The sequence below is a fragment of the Zonotrichia leucophrys genome, chromosome 1A, assembly GCF_028769735.1.
Source record: "Zonotrichia leucophrys gambelii isolate GWCS_2022_RI chromosome 1A, RI_Zleu_2.0, whole genome shotgun sequence".
Taxonomy (NCBI): domain Eukaryota; kingdom Metazoa; phylum Chordata; class Aves; order Passeriformes; family Passerellidae; genus Zonotrichia; species Zonotrichia leucophrys.
In genome coordinates, this window is record NC_088170.1 from 8,696,711 (window position 1) to 8,719,059 (window position 22,349).

Consider the following 22,349-nt stretch of genomic DNA (forward strand, 5'->3'; position numbering starts at 1 on the left):
GGGCCTTCTGTCTTTACTGCCTCAGGTCAGTGTTGTATTTGAAGCGAAATCAAAGTAGTTAATCACTTCTTAGAACATGATTTTACATATTTTCTATTTTTGTTTGCCTTTTATTTTTTTAGAGACTCTCCATTTTAGCATGCCTTTCCAAAATTGCTTTAATTCTTGTTGAACTCCTCTGAACTTGTTCCAGTTTGTGTTTTTAAAATACAGTGCTGAATGTAATTTCCCTGGTTGAGACAGAGCCAGTTCTCAGATGATGGGAATAATGTCTCATGCACTTTGTGGAGAAAATCTGCTTTGAAGGAACTTTGTGTAGAGCCTGTAAGACCTGTTGATGTGATACAGAATGTATCGCAGATAAAATAGATAAAATACCTGTTTGCCTTCCTAAAGGCTCACTTTCTCCAGCTGGCTGCTCTGCCTGGTGCCTGAACTCTGGGTTGTGCAGTGATTGTGTCAATCCTCAGTCTCGTTTGGGTGGTTTTTCCCAGAATGTGGCATGGATACAGTGACATTCTCAGTTTGTGCTGTCTCCTGTGCTGTCCACTCAATCTCCGTCCATCACTTGTGCTCACACTTGCTGCATTCTTGAGCTGTGTGTTAAGGCTCTGAGTGTTGATAAACTGCATGAATGTTTGACCAATTAACCTTAACACTGATTGGAAAAATACCCAATTACCTTCTTTTTCTCTTGGAAAATGAACCAGCACAAAACCCAACCAGCACAAAGCCAACAAAATCCCTCCTAGTCCCTAGAAAGATACTGAGTTCTTGTACCACATGAGGCTATTGAACAATACTTCAATTTAGACAAATATTTGTAGTTACACTGTGGTAGTGATGATTTATCTTTGAATCACAGGGGTTTGGGGTGGAAGGGACCTTAAGGATCACCCAGTCCCATGGCAGGGGCATCATCCACCAGCCCAGGTTGCTCAGAGCCCCATCCAGCCTGGCCTTGGGCATTTCCAGGGATGGGGCAGCCACAGCTGCTCTGGGCACCCTGTGGCAGGGCCTCCCCACCATCACAGGGAAGGAATTTCTTCCTGATATCCAATTTGAACCTCTTGTAAATCTCTTGTAAACAGTCCCTTTCCATCTTTTCTGCAGTAATGAAAGTTTATCCATCCTATAGACTGTTTTAACTGAAGTAAATTAGCTTTATAAACATTTTAACATCCTACAAAGACCATATAGATTTTTTGGATCATCCTTCATTTACCTCTCAGAATTACAGATATATATATATATTTTATTAATACATAATACCTTTCTTTCAACAGCTTTGTATATCTTGAGTTAGTTTCATTAGCTGAGTAACTTAGCCTGCTTTTTTTTTTTTTAAAAAGGAACTGCAATTTAACTATAAATATATCCAAATGCCACAGAATTCAGGGCTGCAAGTCAAAAATGCTGATCAGTTTGTAAAATCTTAATCAGTCCCTCCATGAAACCTAGGGACGGACCTCTGTGGTAGCAGAAGAATTTCCAGAAATTCACCACAGTCTTTTTCCAAGCTGCAGTTTGTTCTGATGTTGCCAGACAGCTAAGAAGATATGGGGAAAAGCAGGAAATCTTTTTGGATTTAATCACAGTGCTGATTTGGAAAAGCAACTTAACAATGGAAAATATTTTTTATGCTTTAAGTCATAAACACAAAACTATACGAGGTCCATGGTAGATCACGACTGCATTAAGATGGATTGTTTTCCTTATGAGTGAAGATAACCATTCAATTTGGAATCTGGTGGTCGGAAATCCTATTTCCTAGACATATTTATGTATTTATTTGTTGATTTTATATATATATATATATATTTATCCTGACTAGATTATTTGTTGGATCTAGTACCATTTGTTGAGGTACTGGTGACCTGTTTGCTATACTTAAATATTTGGATATAACCTTTAGGTAACATCTTCCTATTTTCCTCTATGAGGAAGTTTTTCCTGCATTTTTGCTTTCAAAAGATGTTGGACTATGTTGATGGGCAGTGCTTATGTTTTCCTCTGAAGTTATTTAAGTTCTGTTGTTAAACACCCAATGTTTTGTATTTTACTTGATCAATAAAAAAGCGCTTCTGAAGCGAGATCTTGCAATTCTTGGCCTTGCATCCTCTGTGTGAAAAAGTTCTTATTCAGGCCCCTTTATCTGATTTAGGACTTTAAAAATGATGGAGACTTCCGGTGGGCTGTGCAGATGAGACTGGAGGGAAGGACTGAATGCTCATTTCTTAGCGAGCAGGGGATGAGGTTATGAAAATGTTTTAAAATCAAGATTTCTTTTGTGTTCCAGTGCCTGCTGAAAGATGGATGATGATGACTTTGGAGGATTTGAGGTATGCTGTTTGGATAACTTTGCTTTGAAATTTAACAATTTTCAACTATTTTATGGACATTTATAGCATTTTGTAAAATATATAACAGTTTCTTCTTGTTTCCAGGCAGCAGAGAGTTATGAGTTTGGAAATGGTGAAAAGCAGACCACATCTCCTGCTATTGCTTGGGCAGCATTTCCTACAGGTATTGACAGAATCACTGTAAAAAATCTTAATTTTCTACTCCTTTCTTTATGTACTCACTGTAAAAATCAAAGCTTAGAAGGATGTGTACCACAAAATAATGCACAATAAAAAAATAGCCAGCAGTCAAAGCTTGATCATAAGGATGTTCCTGAGCAATTATTTTGGGAAGCTACACTTCTCAAAGTTAAACTTTATTGAGCAATGAAAGGAAAATTCAGTTTATACAGTAGAAAAGGAATGAAAGTTCTTCATTCAAAGGATATTCTTTTCTACTGAGTGAGGAAGATCTGTTGCAAATTGTGGGAAAACAGAAAAAGTTAAAAATGGGATTGTGATGAAGTCTTTTACTTGCTTTGGGGAAGAGAATGGTTGTTTTTACTTCAGCAATTTATATAGTTGAAAAATATATTACATATTCTTTATCTCAAGCAGAAGCAGAAACAATAGGTAACTGTTGTGTTAATTTATACAAGTGCCTGGTGCCTGTCTGGATTTTAGGAAATTGATAGAAGATTATTGATAAATGAATATTATCAGTGGAATAAAAAATGTTATGAAGGTCTTAACTGATTTTCTTGTGGTCTAGATTTCACTCTTTTCACAAAGCAGAGCAGCACTTTTGCTGCACCAGGAAAAAATGACCAACAACCCACATTGTATTGCTGTGAAGAATAAATTTTGCAAAATAAGGCAGGGATTTTTCTTAACATGAGCTCTCTATAAATCATGCTCTTAAAATTTTTTTATTAATTTATTTCTAGCTTTTATCTCTTACAGAATAATTAGTTTTATTTGTCATTGAAACAGAGGAAAACAAATACTAAATAAACAATATTTTTCCAAATAACTTTATTATTCATCTTGTCATTTTGACTGATATTTAAAAATACTGCTGAAATTCAGTAGCATGTTTTAATGTGTTTAATAAATTAAATCCAATAGAGCTGTGCAGTGTCTGTCAGTGAAGTCCAATTAAAATCCTTTAAAGTGTGTAGAATTGAAATTATTTGTACATAACACAGAAGTTTTCTGTATGATTTTAAGTGACACAGAAGTCTAGGATAAGTTATACCAAGGTATTTTAAGCATTTCAAAATGAAAAGAAAACTCCTGTGTTCTGGATATTTTGTTACTGTAGAATCTTTATGTGACTTTTTCATGCAAATATTGCTGTGAATAAATTAGTTTATTGCAATAGGCAAGGTTTTAATAGTATTGGCCAAGTGCTTCTTGGGCATTGACTTGTAGGTGGATGTTTTTAGTAACAGAAATAACTGAATTGTCTGCCCAATATTATGTATATATAAACATGTAACTTTCTTACCCTAGAAATTTCTTAGTAAGTCTTGCTGGGAAATTCAAATGTATTATGGGGCTGTTGGGGTGATTTTGATAAATTTGGGCGGTGATAACATTGCATACCCACAAGATTTGATAAATGTTCCAGAGGAATTCTTAATCTTGTGAATTTTCTCCATGTCTGCTGTTTGGAAGTTATAAAACAAAACACTGAAGCCTGTGGCTGTATTTTTCAGTGTGCAGGCAGAATTCAGAAATGATTTCTAAGGCCTCAGTGTTGACTTCATTGCAATTTTTGCCCTTGAAATTGGTTTTGGGCTTCTTACTATTTTTCTGGTAGTATGGACCACGTGGCTGTAGATTTAAAATGTGGGGATAGTAGATGCAATTCCTTTTCTTCTAGAATAGTTTGCCCTTGGAGGAATAAAATGTGGGGAAGAGTTACCAGAAATCATCTTGAGGCTGCATCAGAGTGGTTTTTCCCACTGTGGTCACAAAACCAGTTTTAAACTCAAACTTTCTACCTGAATGTTACTTTTAATGAAAATGTTCAGGGATTGAGTTTTCAGTGTATGCAGTGTAGCTGAAAGTGTCCTTGAATTATAAAATCAAGAAAGGGGAGTTGAGGAAGGAAATTTAATTTTGTTTTTGAGGGTGCTTTTATTTTTAACAGCTGAAACCTACATGTAAGGGAACTGTGCTACAAGTAGTTTGCAACGTTCTACAAAAATATGTCAAATGATTATTATATGGTCTTTTGCTCAGAGTTCTGCTGTCATATTACTTCTTAATTGCTAGATATAACTAACATCCAGTTAGTAAATCACATGGGTAACCATGTGATACATTTGATATTTGATGTCTTCATTCTGAAACACAGCACAAAGGATAAGACTCAATTGGAGTGTTGATTTAACAGCTCATCTTCATTCATTTGGTTTTGTTTTCAGTATTTCTGATCCCCCAGGGAATTTTAATAATTGTTTAAGCTTCATTACCAACATAAAGACAGAATTTTCCTTGCATTAGCAAGATTGCAGGCTGTCCCTGATCTCTGCTGCTATTAACAAACTGCATGGTTCTGGCAGTTCTTACATAGAAAATTATGACAGAATATTCTTAACATTGGGGAGCCTGGTCTTCAGAAATTTTTAGATACTTTTAAAGTACAATTCTGGCAATAACTTATATCTGCATCTTATTTCAGCCTTTTCAGGTGTATGACTTTTGATATACCTGTAATTGTGTGAATGCTTCTTTTCTCTACAGTGCTGCAGCTCTGATCATTGAACAATAAATTTCTTTGAAACTTCATCAGATTTAGCCTGTTGAAGTCAGGTCAGGTAGTTCCACAGAGGCAAGTTTTTGTTTCAGGGGTTGTGAAACTGTTCCATTATGGTAGCTAAGGCATGGTAAGCAGGAATGATTTAGGAGTTCTCTTTATAAGCGAATTTTGAGCTGGATTAAACGCAATTTCACCAGTATATACACAAGAGGAATGAATTAAGAGAGCTTGAATTACAGACATAGCACATGCAGTTCTAGGAATGTCTAATTTATGAATCTTTAGCATTGCTGAAAAGTGAAAAGAAGGTTTTCTAAAAAAAGATGTTTGATACCTTGGAGAGTTGCCACCTTTTCTTGTCTTCTGCAAGGTCATGTGTTTAGTTGAAAACTTTAAACCAAAATGTTCATAAGTGCTCACCACTGGTTGTTCCTCATTTCCTAGGCTTCATTTTGAAAACTTAAGGAGTGAGGATTTTCTTTCTGGTTTGTTTTTTTCTCCCCTTCAAGATGCAAAGCATTAATTACTATAATTAAAATACTGAAAGCTCCACCTGATTGTAGAAGATTCCACATAAAACTCTACTACCTGAAAATGGAGTTTTATCTCTAGGATTGGACACCCTAAAATATGTGCCCAGTCTACATGGCTGTTTTTACTTTTGTGATAAATTATTTATATGTGAACTATGCCTGTGCCATGGTAATCCTCACCAAAGGCTGAGCACTCTCATCACAAGGATCATGGTCAGAAATTGCCTGGTATATTATTTTAGCTGTTTTTCCATCAGATAGAAATTGATTTAAAACTGAGACTCAGGCCATTAAGCGGTAGCATAAAGCTGAGACTTTAGGGCTTGTTTAGATACAAAAAGATCATCTTCTATGTCACTTCACTGCCTCTTGAACTAATAGAGTAGGTAATTATTATAGGAAATTGCCTTTGAAAGGAGACATTTGGAATGGGAGGGCAGATGGGCAGTTTTATCTTAAGATATTTAAAGGAAAGCCAAAAAAGTCCCATTTCCAGCTCTGGAGAAGAGTTAACTATTAAAATGCAGTTACCTAAACTGGTTCCTGTTCTGTTTGCTGAAATAATCTCCTCTAGGCTTTTTAGCCAAGTTTCTATCTTCTGCTGGGCTGTGATTTTTTTTTTTTTTCTATTGTTTTTGCCACATTGAGATCTACTATCATTGCAGTTACCTTACTGATACTTTTCTGCCTCATGGTGTATTTTCTTTCTTCTTTTCATTCAATGTGGTTTGCATGTTCCTCTGTATCTGAATCCTAGAACTGGCACCTGAAGAAGATGGGACAGAGAGTGCCTGGATTCAGGGATTATTGGGTTTTTTCAAATGCCTTGAGGCCAGTTATACACTCTGGTTTGTGCTGAGTACTTGTGCAGTGTGAAACAGGCATATCCAGAGGCTGAGCCTTGCTCCAGGCTAGTGGCATCTTTTACATGTTGCCAGATTTGTAATAAAAATGGGAGCTGCTTTTTTGAAACAATTGGATGTGTGTTTTTGCCTATTGCAAAGACACACCTGGAACTGACCGTGTCAAAGTTTGCAGGACTTTGCTGTTAAATTAACAATGTGTGCAAAACTTTCTCTTTTTCTTTCTTTTTATTTAGTTTGTTTAGTTTATGTCTTTCTTAAAACCAAGATTTTCTGTTGTGCTGGGTTGCTGATCCACTGTTGAAGGTTTTTATGGCATAACTGTAATTTGGGATAGAAGAGCTCTCAGTCCAGAGTTGATTCCACTTCAAGTTTATTAGCTAGAGAGTTATTTACTTTGTTGTCCTTTTATCTCTTAAAAAATATAAAGCTGTTTTACTGTGTGTCTTGACAAGCTGTTTGTATGTGGCTTCTAAGACTGTTGTGGATTTTTTTAACTTAAAAATGTATAAAACTTGGGAAATTATGAGTATACTTTTCCTGTTGATTGAAACTCATTAAAGATCATGCCGAAGCTGTAAGACTGTGTGAATCAAAAGAGACAGAGTTAAAACTGATCCTTTTGAGAGCTGCTGTCTTGTAAAACCTGTATGTAAATGAAAAGTCTGAATTTGTTGTGACTGAATTTATTGTGTAAGTCTAAATTTATAATGATTTTGATTGTCCTTAAGTTGATACTACTGGAAAACACAGGCACTTTAAGTGAATTACTTTTCAGTGAAGTTGAATTATAAGAGGTACATAAGCTTGCATTGGTATGACTAGACTCGTGATGGGTTTTTCTAGGCATGGACTCCAGAAACAAAACTAAGTTTTGGGTGTTTCTTCATATTGTGTGTGTTTTCTGTTTCTAGTACCTGAAGTCCATAGGTCTGCTGATGTTCTCCTGGAGCACTCTGTGCCTTCTTCCTGCCTTCTTCCTTCTGACCCTTTCATCTTATCAAGTGACAAAGTGGCAACAGTTATTCAAACAGGCAAGGGTGTGATAAATCCAGCTGTTCCTGAAGAACAGGTAAATTTCTGATCTTTAGTGTGAGCACTCAATGTATTAAATATCAGTTTTGCATCTTTTCTGTGCACATTTAGGTGGAAATGCTTTTTAAGGGCAAAAGGTCCTTGGATTTCTGTGATGCAGACTTTGAAGTAAAATGATTTTTAGATTGTTTATGAAACCTGTAACTGATAGAAACCATACTACTTTGATCTGAACTGCAAGAGATAACTGTATTGGAGTGATTAAAAGTTAAAGGCATGCTGATGGTGATTTCCATGCTCATTTCTTTCCATACATGAAGGAAATTTCAACAGGAAGGTTGTCTCAAAAAAACTGTTAAAGCTTGTCATACTTGTATGTTTACTCAACTAGGTTTTTAGGATTTTCAAGGATGGGGCTCTGAGCAACCTGATGTAGTGAAAGGAATCCCATCCCTGCCCATGCCAGAGCATTGGGATAAGATGATCTTCAAGGTCCCTTCCCATCCAAACCATTCTATGATTAAAGAATTAATGTTTAATCTTTACCTAATAATAATTATATTAATTTTAGGGGGCTTAAATTGCTTTACTTTGTTTCTTCTCCATTACTTTTAAAGTTGATTTTTGTTTTGGTGGTCTAGTTGTGAGTTCTTAATCTCTCAGGTGGCTGCAGTGCTGCTGAGAACTGAGCTTTGTTTCTTTCTGGGGTGTGAAAATGTTTAGTTTTTAACTAAACAACTATGTGAGCAAAGAAAAAAAAAGCCTTTCTGCCTGGAGATTATCATAAGAATTCCATCAGAATCACGAGAGCTGCTGCAGATGAGACTTAAATAGGTTTACCTTTATGAGTTTTTTATTGCCATTAATTGCACTGACCCCCATTTGGACATGTTATTCATTGTAAACTTCCTTGTTTCAGGATGTGGGGTAGCACATACTTCAATTAGAAAAGGCTCTTTCTCACTGTGTAGCAATCAGTGTTTTTGGCTATTTGTCAACCCTTCTGTTTTCAGCACTTCCTTGATTTTTTTTCTTTTTCAGGTAGCCTTTATCAAGTCCTAAGGCTGCTCCTGGTGAAAGCTGAATTTCATGATTAAGTCAGATTCTCATTTTCTGATCATTTAAATGCATTTCTTTAGAGCTATTTAAACAAAATCCACAAAATACAGGTTTTGGTTTAACTGAGCCTTATAATTTTCCTTTGAGGGGCATCTGTATGTTCACACTTCCAGAAAGTCTGTGGCACAAAATGTGAATTAATTAATTAATAAGTTACCATTTTGTGTTCATTCCCAGGCTAATGTACTGTGGAAAGTCTGTAAAAGTGAAGAAGAAATCAGACCAAATACAAATGATATCAAAGAAATGTATAAATCCAAAAGTTATGGGTTTTTTTCTTGAGAGGGAGGAGTGTTTGTTTTCTTTTTTGACTGATGCCAGCCACAGTAATTTTCTGTGTTGAAGACTCTTCATCTGGCTCTTTGACAAAGTTTTGATAAGTAAATTTCTTTTACTGGAAGCATGATCAAAAAGTGATTTTCTTCAGCCACCACAGATCCTGCCTTTTTAAATTTTGGCTAACAGCGAATAACCTTCAACCTTTCTTGTTTGAGCTAGGCCAGCAATTTTAGCTTTTGTGTTCTCTGGAAAGAGAACTTGGGTTATTCCAGAACACTAAGGCTTAGGGGTATTTTTTAAAACTATAAAGTAATTTAGTTAGGTAATCTTACAGAAAAATAAAAAATACACTTTGTTACTTCAGACTAAGTGTGTGTGCAAATTCTAGTTGTGGTTCTTGTTTCAGTTTTTCCCATCTTTTTCTGTTCAGCTACTGAGAGACCCATCATTCTATAAATTCCCTGTAATCCAGGAAATAGTACAAATTAAAAAACTTGATCAGCAAGTCCTGCTGAAGGGAGTTGAGAGCAGGTCCTTTAACATTATTTTGAGATGGAGATGACTTTGCAGTAAGGAGTAAACAAAAGGAAAATGGTGGGCTGAAAATGAAAATAAAATATTCTTATACCTATTAGAGAGTGGTGTTAGTAGAACTGTATTTTATAGTTCTGTTTCCAGAGCCTCTTGAGGTTTCAGGTAAAAAAATCCTTCCCTGCTACAGGTTCCATACTCACAGTTTTTGGTGGTGCCAGACTCAAATCTTGAGTAGTACTCAGAAATGGAATTGGCACATGTGGCTTCTTTTTGCTTCTTACAGGAGAATTCAGAGCACAAACTACAATTTTCTCTCTGTCTTGTCTGCTGTATCTTATATATTCATGTACAGTCAAGATCTCAGCTTCGTTTGTTACTTTATTTGAATAATTTGAGGGATATTTATGGGAAAGACCATGCATTATCTAAATGTATGTTTGGAATAAAAGGTGCTAGGGGGTGGATGAGGTCAGATCAGTCAAAGCTCTCTTTAATAAAGACACTGAGATATTTCTTTCACCACCCAAATCTCAAGCATGCTTGGCTTTCAGGTTGTTGAAAAAATGGCAGCTGAATTAATGTACCAGTTCTTTCCTTGGCGTTCTTTTGTGGTGAAAAGAACAAGTTTTTGCCCCTTCCCTTATTTTTTTTTAAGGGGAGAAATAAAGCTTTGAATTTTGTTATCTATACTACAAAATGTTTTAAACATCTTAAACAAATTTATTTGTGTTCTTTTCTGAGAGTGTGGGCTTACCATCAGTGCTTCACCTGTTTTCTGTACTTCCACAGTTACTGAAACAGCAGTCACGAAATGTTTAGAGATGTCTGGATTTCTTTTATTCTGTTAGTCTAGCCTAAGGATGAGATATTTATTTTAGATATTTATTTTAGCACAAACCCTTTGTGTGACCACTGATTGCAGCGTGCACTCAGTGAATACATGGAATGACTAGTCCAAGGAGAGGTTGTTTCCCTGAGGCATTGAGAGAGGTGATTCAGTTCCACTTTTCTCCTCTGAACTAGGCTCAAGCAGATGTTCCAGTTGCCTCTTCAAATGCAACTGAAGACAAGGCTTTAGCTGATGTTGAGACAAAGAGAACAAATGAACCCAAGAGCTGCCTTCAGCAAGCTGTTGCAAACCTTGAAATCAAGCTCTGCAGTGCTGAAGAAGAAAAACTAAAAATCAAAAAGGTATGATTAGTTATTTTGTAGGAAAACATTTGGCATTTATATAGGAATTAAATATAGGTGGAGCTGACAGAAGTTTAAAATTTATTTGAAATTCATTTTTTTCATAGAAATTAGCCAAATTCCAGAGAAACTGGCCAAATTTGGAATCATAGACTTCCAAGGCTATGAAGTTCAACCTGTGCCAGATCCCCACCTTGTTACCAGCACAGAGCACTGAGTGCCACATCCAGGCATTCCCTGGACCCTTCCAGGGATGGGGACTCCACCACCTCCCTGGGCACCCCCTGCCAGTGCCTTTCTCCTTTTCCATGCAGAAATTCCTCCTGATGTCCAACCTGAACCTCCCCTGGCACAGCTTGAGGCCATTTCCTCTTGTCCTGTCCCTTTGTCCTGGGAGCAGAGCCTGAGCCCCACCTGACTACAAGAGATAAGGTCCCTTTGAGTCTTTGCTTTTCCTCAGCCTCTTCTCATCAGATTTGTGCTCCAAACCCTTCCCCATCTCCATTGTCCTTTTCTGGATGCTCTCTAGAGACTGGCCAGAACTGGGCACACCACTCAGTTTAGCTGAAATACTTTTTTTTAAGGTCTGGTGTCTATTTTAGGCTGAATTTTTGTAAACTGTCAGGAAAGAAAAAAAGATGCAAGTTTTCTCAGCATGAGCTTTGTTTTGATTTTTTTGGGGTGGGAGTTCTAGTAGCTAAATTCTTCATATTCCTTCTGACCTGAATACAATATGAGCACCAAGCAGGGCTGTGCCTGCAGTTACACATCTAGAGTTAGCAAAAGGTCACTGAGGCATGGGAGAGTGAGTTTAACTTCTGTTATTCTTAATATTGTTTCTTGGGAGGCCTCAAGCTGTGCTGGGGAAGGAGAAATCAGCTTTTTGGAAATGAAAATGAGGGTGAATAACTGGAAGAGGAGACAGGTTGAGAGAGAGGCTTTAGATTGGTGTTCCACTGTCTGTTTCTCTCTCACCAGTGAAGTCTCTCAAAGTGTTTTGACTATTCTGTCCAAAAGCAGGGTTGAACTAAGAAGACTTACTCTTTCTGTCCTCCTCATGACCCTTCCAGTTGTGCCTTTGTTTGAATAGCTGTGCAGTGACCTGGCAGGTCATTTGTTTCTATACTGGCTTCCTGCATGGCTTGGAGGAATAATTGCTCTTGAGCAACTGAAAGGTTGCCAGCAATGTGCAACAGCAATGGCTGCATCAAGGAAAAATAAAAATCTTTAGCTCTTTGTACAGCAAATAATTTTGAAGTTTATTGTCAGTGGTGTTATTCTCCTTTCTCTCCATAGGTTCATGTTGGGCAGGCTTCCAGAGTGGCTCTCAGCAAGATCCCAGAATATTTTAAGATTTTATTCATTTTGGAGATGTAGATGGAGATCATTGCATATATGCATAAATGTCATAGGATTCCTGCATTTCAGTGAAAACATTTGCTGACAGTACATTTAATATGCTGCTTTTCAAGAGCAGAAAGGCAGAACAAGATACTGAAAATATAAAAAATAATTGGAACAGAATAGAATGGTTCCAGTTGGAAGGGACCTGGGACAACAGGTCCAGCTGCCTGAACCCTTCAATGTTCAGAATAAGTTAGAGGATGTTATTAAGGGCACCTTGGCCACTTCACATGGGTCATTCCTTATACATGAGACATGCCTTGCGTTTTAAATACCTCACACTTGTAAAGTATTGTGCCAATTTAAAGACTGCAGTCAGATTTTTCTTGCACTACCCTTTATCTCTGGGATAATTACTAGAGCAAATATCACAGTTATCAGAAATTAAATTAGTTTGAATGGTTTAATGAATCTGTATTTTCACAATTCGCAAGTGTTTGTAATTTCATGTGTTTTATTTTACAAACTTTATAGGAATTGGAATATTTGCTGGAAAAACATAGTGCACTAGAAATGGATTTTTTGAAGGAAAAAAAAGAAAAAGTGCTTCCACATCAAGACCATTACAAGACACTCCAGGTAATTTCTTTCTTGTAGTATCTTTGTTTTTCAGGAGGATTTTTTTTTGAGTATATTTATGTCCAGCAAATATTATTTTTGGCATCTGTGGGCCTGCTCCAAAGCATTTTGAATTTAAAGAATTTCTAAGGTTTTTAGATCAGAACATGATTTTTTACATGAGCAGGAATGCAAGCTTAATATCCCACTTGCCTAACTACATTTTTGTAACTCAGAACACTCTTCCTTGTTAGGAACCTATTTCATAAAACACATGAAAAGGAAACCACTTTGCTCAATGGTTGTGTTTAACAGCATGACTTAGCGTGTTCTAGAGTGCTGTGGCCAACTCTTTGTGCTGGTTTACCTAACTTCAATATGGAATAATTCATGCTGCATAATAAAAATCTGCTAAGTGTAATTAGATGATAGACAGTGGAATTAGAATTGTTTCCATTGTAAAAGTTAACATCTTCCATTAAATACATGTGTAAAGTTTCACATTCCAGACAAAATTTTCATTGAAGTTTTCAGTCATCTTCCAGTGTTAGAGCAAAGCAAACTATGCTTCAGCATTTCAGAAGCTTGTGTCTGTAACTCAGCTTCACTTAATTTTTTTGTGGATGGTCTTTAATAGCTATTGCACTGTTTCCCATTTTTATTTAAAGGGTTGCTGTAGTAATTTGTCTTGAATTCCTTATAGCAGTACATTCTGGAATTTACAGTAATATAATAATCTAATACTGGGGGTTTTTTCCTCTTTTTTGTGTGTAACACTTTACTCAATGAATTAAATGTTGCTTAACCATGATATAAGAGGAAGTTCAACTTAAAACCTTCATGATTTATGGAGTACCACAGTGGTTAAATTTATTGTATATCCTAAACCATAGCATGGGTGGATTTCATGTTGTTAATACTCACTTCTGCTTGAAGATCACTGTGAATTTGAATAGTGGAAATGCTACTGAGGTTTGCTCCTATCAGCCTATATCATAACTCTTTGAGTCAGGTGCTGCAGTTTTCAAAAATGGCAATAAAAGGGTCATAACCTTTAACTTGGTAGAAATGCTCATGCGCCTCCTCTTGATGTCTTCTGGGTACAGCCGGAATCAAACCAGAGGAGGAAAGTGAATTGTGCTTCTAAGAGCTGCCTGTTAAAGTTACTTTCATGGGACTTGAATTGAGGATGCCTTCTGTCACTGCAGCTTTCAGTTTCTTTTGTCTTTCTCCTCTGGCTCCTGCAGCACCGGGGTCACCACCTGTGGTCACACACGGAGCAGAGCTGGCAGCTCCTGGGGACAGATGTCTGTCCCTGGCTCTGCCTTTTCCACTGGTAATTAGTAATTAATAATTTAAAAAAATTAATTAGTACTGGTAATTAGTGTTGTTTGTCAGTGCTGTTGACCTGAAGAGCTTTAAAGCAGACTGCAGTGGTGCCTCTGGCACAGCGTTGGGAACTCTCTGGATGAGATTTCCAATGGAACCGATGCCAGCACCCAAAGCTGTAGGTGTGCATTGACTTAATTCCTTTTAAACAAAATTGCTTTTAAACAAAATTGCTTGAGTAAAAGTATAAAACCAATGCCTCAGGAGACTTTTCTTACTGCCTTTTACATGAACATGCACTGTTTCATGCACCTTTATATTTACTAATTTACTGGCTTCTGGCACTTGTGGTAGGAAACTCTCAAAAGCTGCTCTAGATATAACAAAGCCAGTCAGTTAATCTGTTAAAACCTTCTTTTAACAAGGTGATATTTAGAGAAGACCTATTTTTTTTGAAGAAGAAGTTACTGTACTTAATTCTGAGAGAAGATTTCAGTGATCTTTGTCAACTAAGTCACTAATCTAATTTTTTTTGCATCTTTTCCCATTGGTTTCTGCCTCAGTCAAGGGTGACAGTTATGCCGCCACAGTTTTGTTCTTACAAAATTTCATCAATTAAATATGTTTTAAGTTTTTTGATATAGAAAAAAATAACTTTGAAAGGCAAGGCAGGAACATAAAAATATTTTCTCTAAGCTGGGTTACCATTCTAAAGAAGCAAGTTTTGTTCTGGACTAGTCACAAACTTTCTTTTTCACAGGTGTGCAAATAAGTAGTTCTGAAAAATTGAAGAATTGAAGGCTAATGATAATCACTGTTCCTAAGCATGGGAGGCAGACTTCCAAATCTTTGCTATAGTGTTAATATTTAACCAATGGATGACAATAGAGTTATCATACCGCATTTATCATTGTGTAAAACCAAAAAGTAAAAAATTCTGTGTTTATCTAAATAAAATTAGCTTTAAAAAAATTAGGATTGAACAGACCATATTTCCACATTCTCAGCATTATTTCCATATGTAGCTGCAACAACCAGAGACAGTAAAGGGGCAGCAGTGGGTTCATAAACAGAATAAACAAATTGCTATTAACTGGTATTATAAAGTTGCTTAGATATTTAATGCAATGGTCTCTTTGAGATCTTGAATTCATATAAGCTAATAAAATTAGAGTTATGATTCCCACATTCCTGCTTCAGTGTTTGAATCTATTTAGGAGGCAGAATAACAGAGTATATTTCTAATTTCTTTACTTGCAAATGTGAACGGAGTTAAAATTGCTATGGGAAATGTAATTTTAGGGGCTTTGACTTGTGAGCAGGGTTGCAACCATAAAGTTGCAATCTTTGCCTTATAATTCCTTGCTTATTTTAGGCAGCAGAGAAACAGGTGCAAATGTACGTCTGATTTTTATATTTTCTTGGTTGGTCTGTCAGTTTTGTATTTTTCCCTTTTTTTGATCAGAGTGTAAATATTCATCTCAACTTTTAAATTCAGCTCTTCCTTAGGTGTGAGTTGCTACATATTTTTTAGCCATTTGGGGCTTGTAAGTCATACAAGGTTTTGGAGATAATGCAGATTTAGTGGTCACTTAATCCTAGAAATCTAAAATTTTGTTGTAGCCACATTACAAAAAGTTGTAGAGATAAGCAAAGGCTGCACTTTAAAACTACCAAACTCCAATTTGTAATACAGTGAAAGCCATCAATAGCAAAATTATCATTTCTGTTCAGTAGGTGATGTTCTCTTGTTCACAAATCACTGAGGGAACACTTAATTTGAAAAGGAAAAATAGTGCCTGGTTTCCACTCTTCTGCACAGGAACTTAATTCTTGGGACAGATTGCTTAGCTGATAAGGCCCCTGATGTTTGGTCTGTCTACAGACAACTGGTTTTGATGATTCACTGAGAACTGGATCATACTTTTCACTGCTGTTTGTTTGATTTACCACACACTCACATTTGAAGTGCTGCATTGCTACTGGAAAATTCTCGTTGCGGTTTTACACATTTTTTCCCATCATCATCCCTTTCTGGAAGTTAAGCAGGCTGTTTTTCTAAAGAACAATATAGTTGCTGTGGTGTGACCTTTCTTTTTGAAATAAACCTCTTTTTTATCTTTTGAAAGCAGACTTCTGTTCTTCCAACTTATCAAACCTGTAATTATTATGAAAATACCAACAGGTTTTGTTTTGTTTTTTTTTTCTTTTGGAAACCATTGTTTCTGTTCCATCTTTCTTTAGGGAACACCTTAGAAATTTTTATTTTAAAAGGGACTTTAATAGGCTTATTTTATGTAGCAGTATTACAGTTATTGCAAAGAATAGTGATTGGAAATGAATTGGTTGCTAGTGTGACTTCACTTTATGTAACATTTTTGTGTGTAAGAGAGCAGGTCAGATAGACTCCTTGTTTGAGTGGTTTTTCAGAAGGGCAGGAGAGGAAGATTATCCCTAAGGAAAACATTGACAGAACAGTGCAGAATGATCCAAAGGAAGTTCACTAGGTCATGCAGTAACACCTAGCTGGGATTAAAGGTAGCAGTAACCTAATTTCAATCATTGCAGGTGTTAGGTATTGTTTCATTGATGTATTTCCATGGATGTTGATGTTTTGGGAGATTTTTCATTTGAGTACCTATACAATGTCAAATTTATATTATACACTTCAAATTATGAGGAAAAGTCTTTAAACGCAGTTATATAAAGATAGAAAATTGTAAGGCTGCAATTCTGGGCCAGTTTGTTCCCTCTTAACTCTGAAGGATGACTTTATTTTTAGTTTGATTAATATCTCTTGTTGTTTTGGTGGTTTTTACATATTAGACCCATTTATCACACAAATTCACATGAACCAGGGTGCATATTTGGTGGTGTCTGTCTCCTTGTTTTTGAAGTTAGTGCTTCCACTTCCCTTTTATGTCAGAGTTTAGTGATGTTCATCCATGCAGGCCTCCTGCTGCCAGCTTGTCCCTATGGACCATTCTTGGGTTTGGAGGAGATAATCCATGAGCAGGAACCAGCTCCTTTGGGGCTTTTTCTTTAGGGTGATGTCCCATGTCCCAGGCAGATCCCAAAGAGGCCAAAGCCTTCTTCCCTCCATTCCAGTGTTGTGATCCTTGGTTTTGTCCTCCTGAACTCACCATCTCATGGTCACTGCAGATCTTCACATCCTCAGAGAATCCTCCCATGTTTTTAAGGCTTGGGTCCAGCAGAGTGCCTTGTGGATTGTTCCTCAGCTGTCTTGCGTTCCAGAGCTTGTTATCTATGTTCCCCAGGAGTCTCCTGGATCACTGTGGTGTCCCACTGGCAGATTCTGGGGTTATAAAAATGCAGATGTTAGAATGGTAGGTGCTGCTCCCTATTTCTTGTCCCCAACCAACCTCTCCTGGTGAAAAGCAAGCTGAGCTAACATTCAGGCAATGCAGTCAAACCTCCACTCAACACTCACTGCAGCTGGCTCAGCAATAGAGGCAAGAAAAGCTCTTGTGCAAGGTTTTGTTCCAACAGGGTCTTGTGCAGCTGAAGGGGAACCTGGGGAGAAAGAGGAGGAACCACATGGAGCAGGCAGCTTAAGGAGGGGAAGGGATGTGTATTTGTTTTGGTTTAGGGCAAATTTGGGAGAGAACAGCCAGTGGCTTAGGGCGACTGTCTGATTTAGCTACAGCCTGAGTAGCTGGGGTGTTGGCTGCAGCCTAAGTGAGTGGGGCAGCTGCTGATTTATCTCCCTGCCCCTCTGCCTCTATCTGCCACCCACAAACCTTAAAGGTGCAAAACAACACACAACTGGGGATAAATGCATCATATAGTTAACTTGGGATGGGGTGGGAGGCAGAGCTAAGGGCTGGGCAGAAGGGACTGGGACTGGCCTCCAGAGAAAGGGGGGCAGCCACCAGGGATGCTAAGCCAGTGAGGGGACAAGGAAAGGAGAAACTAGGGGAAGTTGTGGCACAGAAGTCCATGGGGGAGTCTATTTTTCCCTCCAAGAGGGCTAACTCTGTGGTGAGTAGTTACTGCTCCTTCCAGGGCCAAAGGCTTGGGAATTGGCCAAGAAAGATGAATTCATGGATGCTACAGGGTTGGACACATTCCTTGTGAGGAATCACACGAGGCTCCCTCCTGTTGTCTGGAGAAGGTCTCACCTGCCCTCATCCATCTGGAGACTGTCTGGCACAGCACTTCCCACTTTGCTGGCCCTGCCTGCTAATCCTGACCCCCAAATCCTTCACTGATCCCTCAGCCCAGGACAGAGCTCCACACATTCCAGCTCTTCCCTTGCCTGCCCTGTCATCGCCTTGCTGGCCTTTCCTTCCAGGAGAGCGCATTTATGATCCTGGAAAAGGTGTTCTTCTGCAGGAGGCTGGAAACAGGTCTTGGAGGTAGGTGGTTTTTATGGCCAGAGTACTAGAAAATGTATGTTTTCTTACAAAACTAATATATGACTTACATCCTGTTAAACACTATCTTCTAAGAAAATATTTAGGTTGGTTTTAGGTGCAGACATAGAGGAGACAGAATGTTAATAACAAAAAAAAAAAAAAATAGGTGTGAAAAAAAAGCTTATGTGCTGTACCTGCAAACAAATTTATAAATGAGATTCCAGGAAATTTCATGGGTCACAGCAGGGTTTAAAATTATGGAATATGGAAAAAAAGGGGGAATTTCAGAAAAGACACTTCAACAGATAGCAGTGCATCTTTTTGCTGAAGTGCTAAAGGTATTTATGGATATGGCAACAATCCCTTGCCCACCTCTTTTTCAAGTGAGTGCCAGATACCTCACGTTTATTTATTCACCTTTATTTTTTTTTAATGTTACTCTCTGTACTCTTCTTTCAGACACTCATTTTTGTTCAAAGTCTTTATTTATTAATAATTTCAGAGCTGTTTACATTTTGGCCTGTTTCCCCTCTGCCTTCATTGCCCCCCTCTCCCCTTCCAGTTTTGATGTCTTATTTCCTCTAAATTATTTTTCCTTTCCTGAGGAAAAAGAACTTTTTATTTGTATTACAGAAAGATTCTGCTCTTTTACCTTATGTTTTCCTTTTAAACTTCAATTCTTTTATTAATCGTTTTGTTGTCTTGTTTCAGTATTATTAATTAGAAGAGTGGATGTAAGACTAAGCATTTTAATTTTGTTTTAAAAATCTACCTCGCTTATGCTGTTGCACTGTCATTTAACAACTTTGAGATGCCCAACTTGCCTTATAATCTGATATTCAGTCATAGAACATGACAAGCATTTATTTACACTTATGTGCCTCCTTTGCCTCCCTGATTTTAAAAGCATTCAAAAAAAATGTGCTTAAATAATGTGCATTTTCTTAGTGTGCAAGTAGGTGCTAGCAAAACAGTTTTATTTTTAAACCAAGTTTTGTGTCCTGATGCTCTGTATGTGTCCTGATCTGTTTTTTGCCAATGCATCTTGGATTTGAGTGCATTTACTGATTTATGTTCAGTGTGTTAAAGTCTGTGACAGCTGCTGCACATCTTCATTTGCACATTCACAGTGAGTGCATTCAGAGGGATTCATCTTTTACTTCTTCTCCTACTTGATATGGAAATTCTATTTAAGAAAGTTTTGAAATGCCCAGATATATTTAGCACTGGTTGGTTGGAGTTCTTTACCACCAGTCTTGTCTCATCAAGATTTTCAGATCAAGATTTTTATTTTGTGGATAGGAGTAGTATCTGGTTGGATTTTTGAGGGAATAATGAAAATGTGCAAAATTGATCTAAAAAGAAACCTGTGTAGACAGGAACTTGAGTAGCTGTATTGCTAAGACAATACTTAAGGCCAGTTATTTTTTACATGAATAAAATTTAATAAAGATGGAAAAAAATTAAAGATGCAGCAGTTTAAAATATTAGTTATTTGTTGAGCCTTTGCCTACATATTAACATTAATAAAGTATGAATGACTGCAAAATGCAGCTTAATACATTTATTGTTAAATTACTCTGCTACACCTTTAAATTTACTTTTTCAATTTCTATTAAATTTTATTCATCTATAGTATACACTTGGTGTTGAAACACAGTTTACTTGTGTTTCTAAACCCAACTGAAATGTATAATTTGCCATGTATTAAGCATGGCAAATTACATTTATTTGTATAAATGTGTTCTAATCTAACTAATTCACACACTGGAAGTTACAGCCAAAAAACTCATATGATTTACATATCAAAGTTGAATTTATTCATCCCTTCTAAGTTCTCTTGGAAACTTCCTTATTAATTATGGCTATACATTTTTTTATTTGAGTGAACTGCCAGAATGTTAATATGTAGGCAAAGTGTCAACAAATAACTACTATTTTAGACTACTACTAAAGGTGTGTATCAGGTCACTTCTGTGTAACTCCTCATATTGAGAAAGCAGTTCCAGAGATAAAGTATTGGTTACTTTATTGTTGCTGCTCTTAAATAAATAAATAAAATTTTAATGCTGAGACTTGTATAAGGTTTTTTCCTCACTAAAGACTCACAAGGTCCAGAAGGGCATGTGACATTTAAAATAATCATGTACTTAAACTACTGAGAACTTTTTTACTATTCTTGGCAAAACTTTTATCACTGAAAGAAAGCTGATATTCATGAAAACCAGAACATCTGTTCTTAAACCTGGAGGAATATTGAGATAAAACAGATTTTCCCAGCTCTATGTAATTCCTTAAAAATAAACCTACCTTACTTGAAGGTATTTTTAAACACAATGCAGTGTTTTGGTTTTGGATATGCATTACAAATTAAACCTTTCTCAGGCACATAATTGGTTAGGATGATCAACATTAATTTCCAGAAGAGAATACCATAATGACAAAATGAAATTATGAAAATGAAGGTCTGAATAATGCTTAAAAAATAATCTAAGACATTGCGATTAAGGACTGAGAGAAATTCTGAATTTCTTCAGTTATTATAATTTTTAAAATATATTTTAAGAATAATTTCAGCCAGTAAGTCTGTGCTTAATGTACTTCATGTTTATGTAGGGAGAACGTAAAGTTTCTGTGCTAGGTTTTCAAAGGGCTGAGTTTGTTTGGCTTTTGAGATAAATAGGAAGTGAGTGTGTCGTTGAAAAGCAAATTTCCATTGACTTGCTAGGCAGAGAATTTGCAATAAGTCTTGATAACTTCAGGGAAGCTCAGAAGGAAAGCACCTATTGAGCTCATAAGAGTGGAGAATGTAAAATGTCCTGAAGCTCCCTTACATTCAAACTGTATAACTGAAAAGGTAATTTTTATGCTTGAAGAGGCTTCTTGTTAGTGATAAGCAGAACAGGAGATCCATTTCCATCTTTTTGAGCTAAAACCCAATTCCACACAGTGTGTGATGCCTGCTTTTTTGAAAATACTTAGTGAAATACTTTTGTGAAGTAATTTGTTTAAAAGAGTAAATGAAGAAAAAAAACCAAACAAAACAAACTGAGAAGGGTCAGTAGAGGGAACAATTCTGGGGTTTCTTATGGAGTGTGATAACATCTGGGCCTTGGGAGTTCCATTACCTGTACAGAATTCCCAGTGGGAGAACAGCTGTGTTCAGCTGGGCTTGTTGGGGAGTTCCCTGAGTCCCTGGGACTTGGACTCACTGCTTATAAAGACACATTTCGACTCTGTGTCACTCCAACACGTTCAGTGGTGGTTTAAGATAGATTTGTCTTAGATATTCCACGCTGTTGTTTTCTATAAATGTGGTGACAGTTGTCAGCTGAGGAAAATTATTCAGGGCTTTATGGAATTCAGCCAGAAATGCAGTGGACATCTCCCATGCCAGAAGAAAGGGGATATTGTAGCTAACAAAGGCTACAGGAATAGTTTTAAAAGATCTCATATTTCGCATAATATTTTTGTTAGAGAGTTCTCTCATGAATGGGGGTCTAGTGGCACTTGCCATCCTGTTTATATCAAATTTGTCTGTCTTTCCTTTCACATTTTTTTAAGAAATGATTACGTCTTAAATAAAAATAGCAACTCTTTGAAGCGTGTTGCAACTCTTGTGACAATATTTTATCAAGTTTCAGCACAGTCCCATTCTGTCACCACCAATTAAATTACCTTCTCCTGTAACAATCACTGACATGGCTGATGAATCTTCCATTGCACAACGAAACACAGTAGTATTTTTTAAGGAAGAATAAAGTGTTTATTCATTTTTATGATATTTTGTATTTTTAACTGCTGCTGCACTGCTTTACATTTTTAAGTGAGGCCTTCAGTGCTTTAAATACCTTTACATATGCTTAATAAATCTGCATACATCCAGTTGAGAAGTCTATATTACAGCAGGATTTGCTTTCCCTTTTTGCAAACACTTTTAGCCAAGAGCCTTACTGTAAGCAATGTTTGTGCCCCTCTGAAGAGGGGAGCTGCTCAGAACAAGAACGTGTCTT

General features: G+C 36.9%; 1 protein-coding gene across 2 annotated transcripts in view; it reads left to right on the forward strand.

The window, feature by feature from the left end:
* CCDC91 (coiled-coil domain containing 91) overlaps positions 1-22,349 on the forward strand; it is a 113,243-nt gene that overhangs the window by 21,323 nt on the left and 69,571 nt on the right. For both annotated transcript variants that reach the window (XM_064730407.1, XM_064730398.1), the window contains exons 2-6: positions 2,300-2,342; positions 2,448-2,526; positions 7,423-7,580; positions 10,499-10,666; positions 12,545-12,649. In XM_064730407.1, the coding sequence (XP_064586477.1) occupies positions 2,313-2,342; positions 2,448-2,526; positions 7,423-7,580; positions 10,499-10,666; positions 12,545-12,649 (540 nt within the window). In that variant the 5' untranslated portion in view covers positions 2,300-2,312. The remainder of the gene's footprint in view (positions 1-2,299; positions 2,343-2,447; positions 2,527-7,422; positions 7,581-10,498; positions 10,667-12,544; positions 12,650-22,349) is intronic.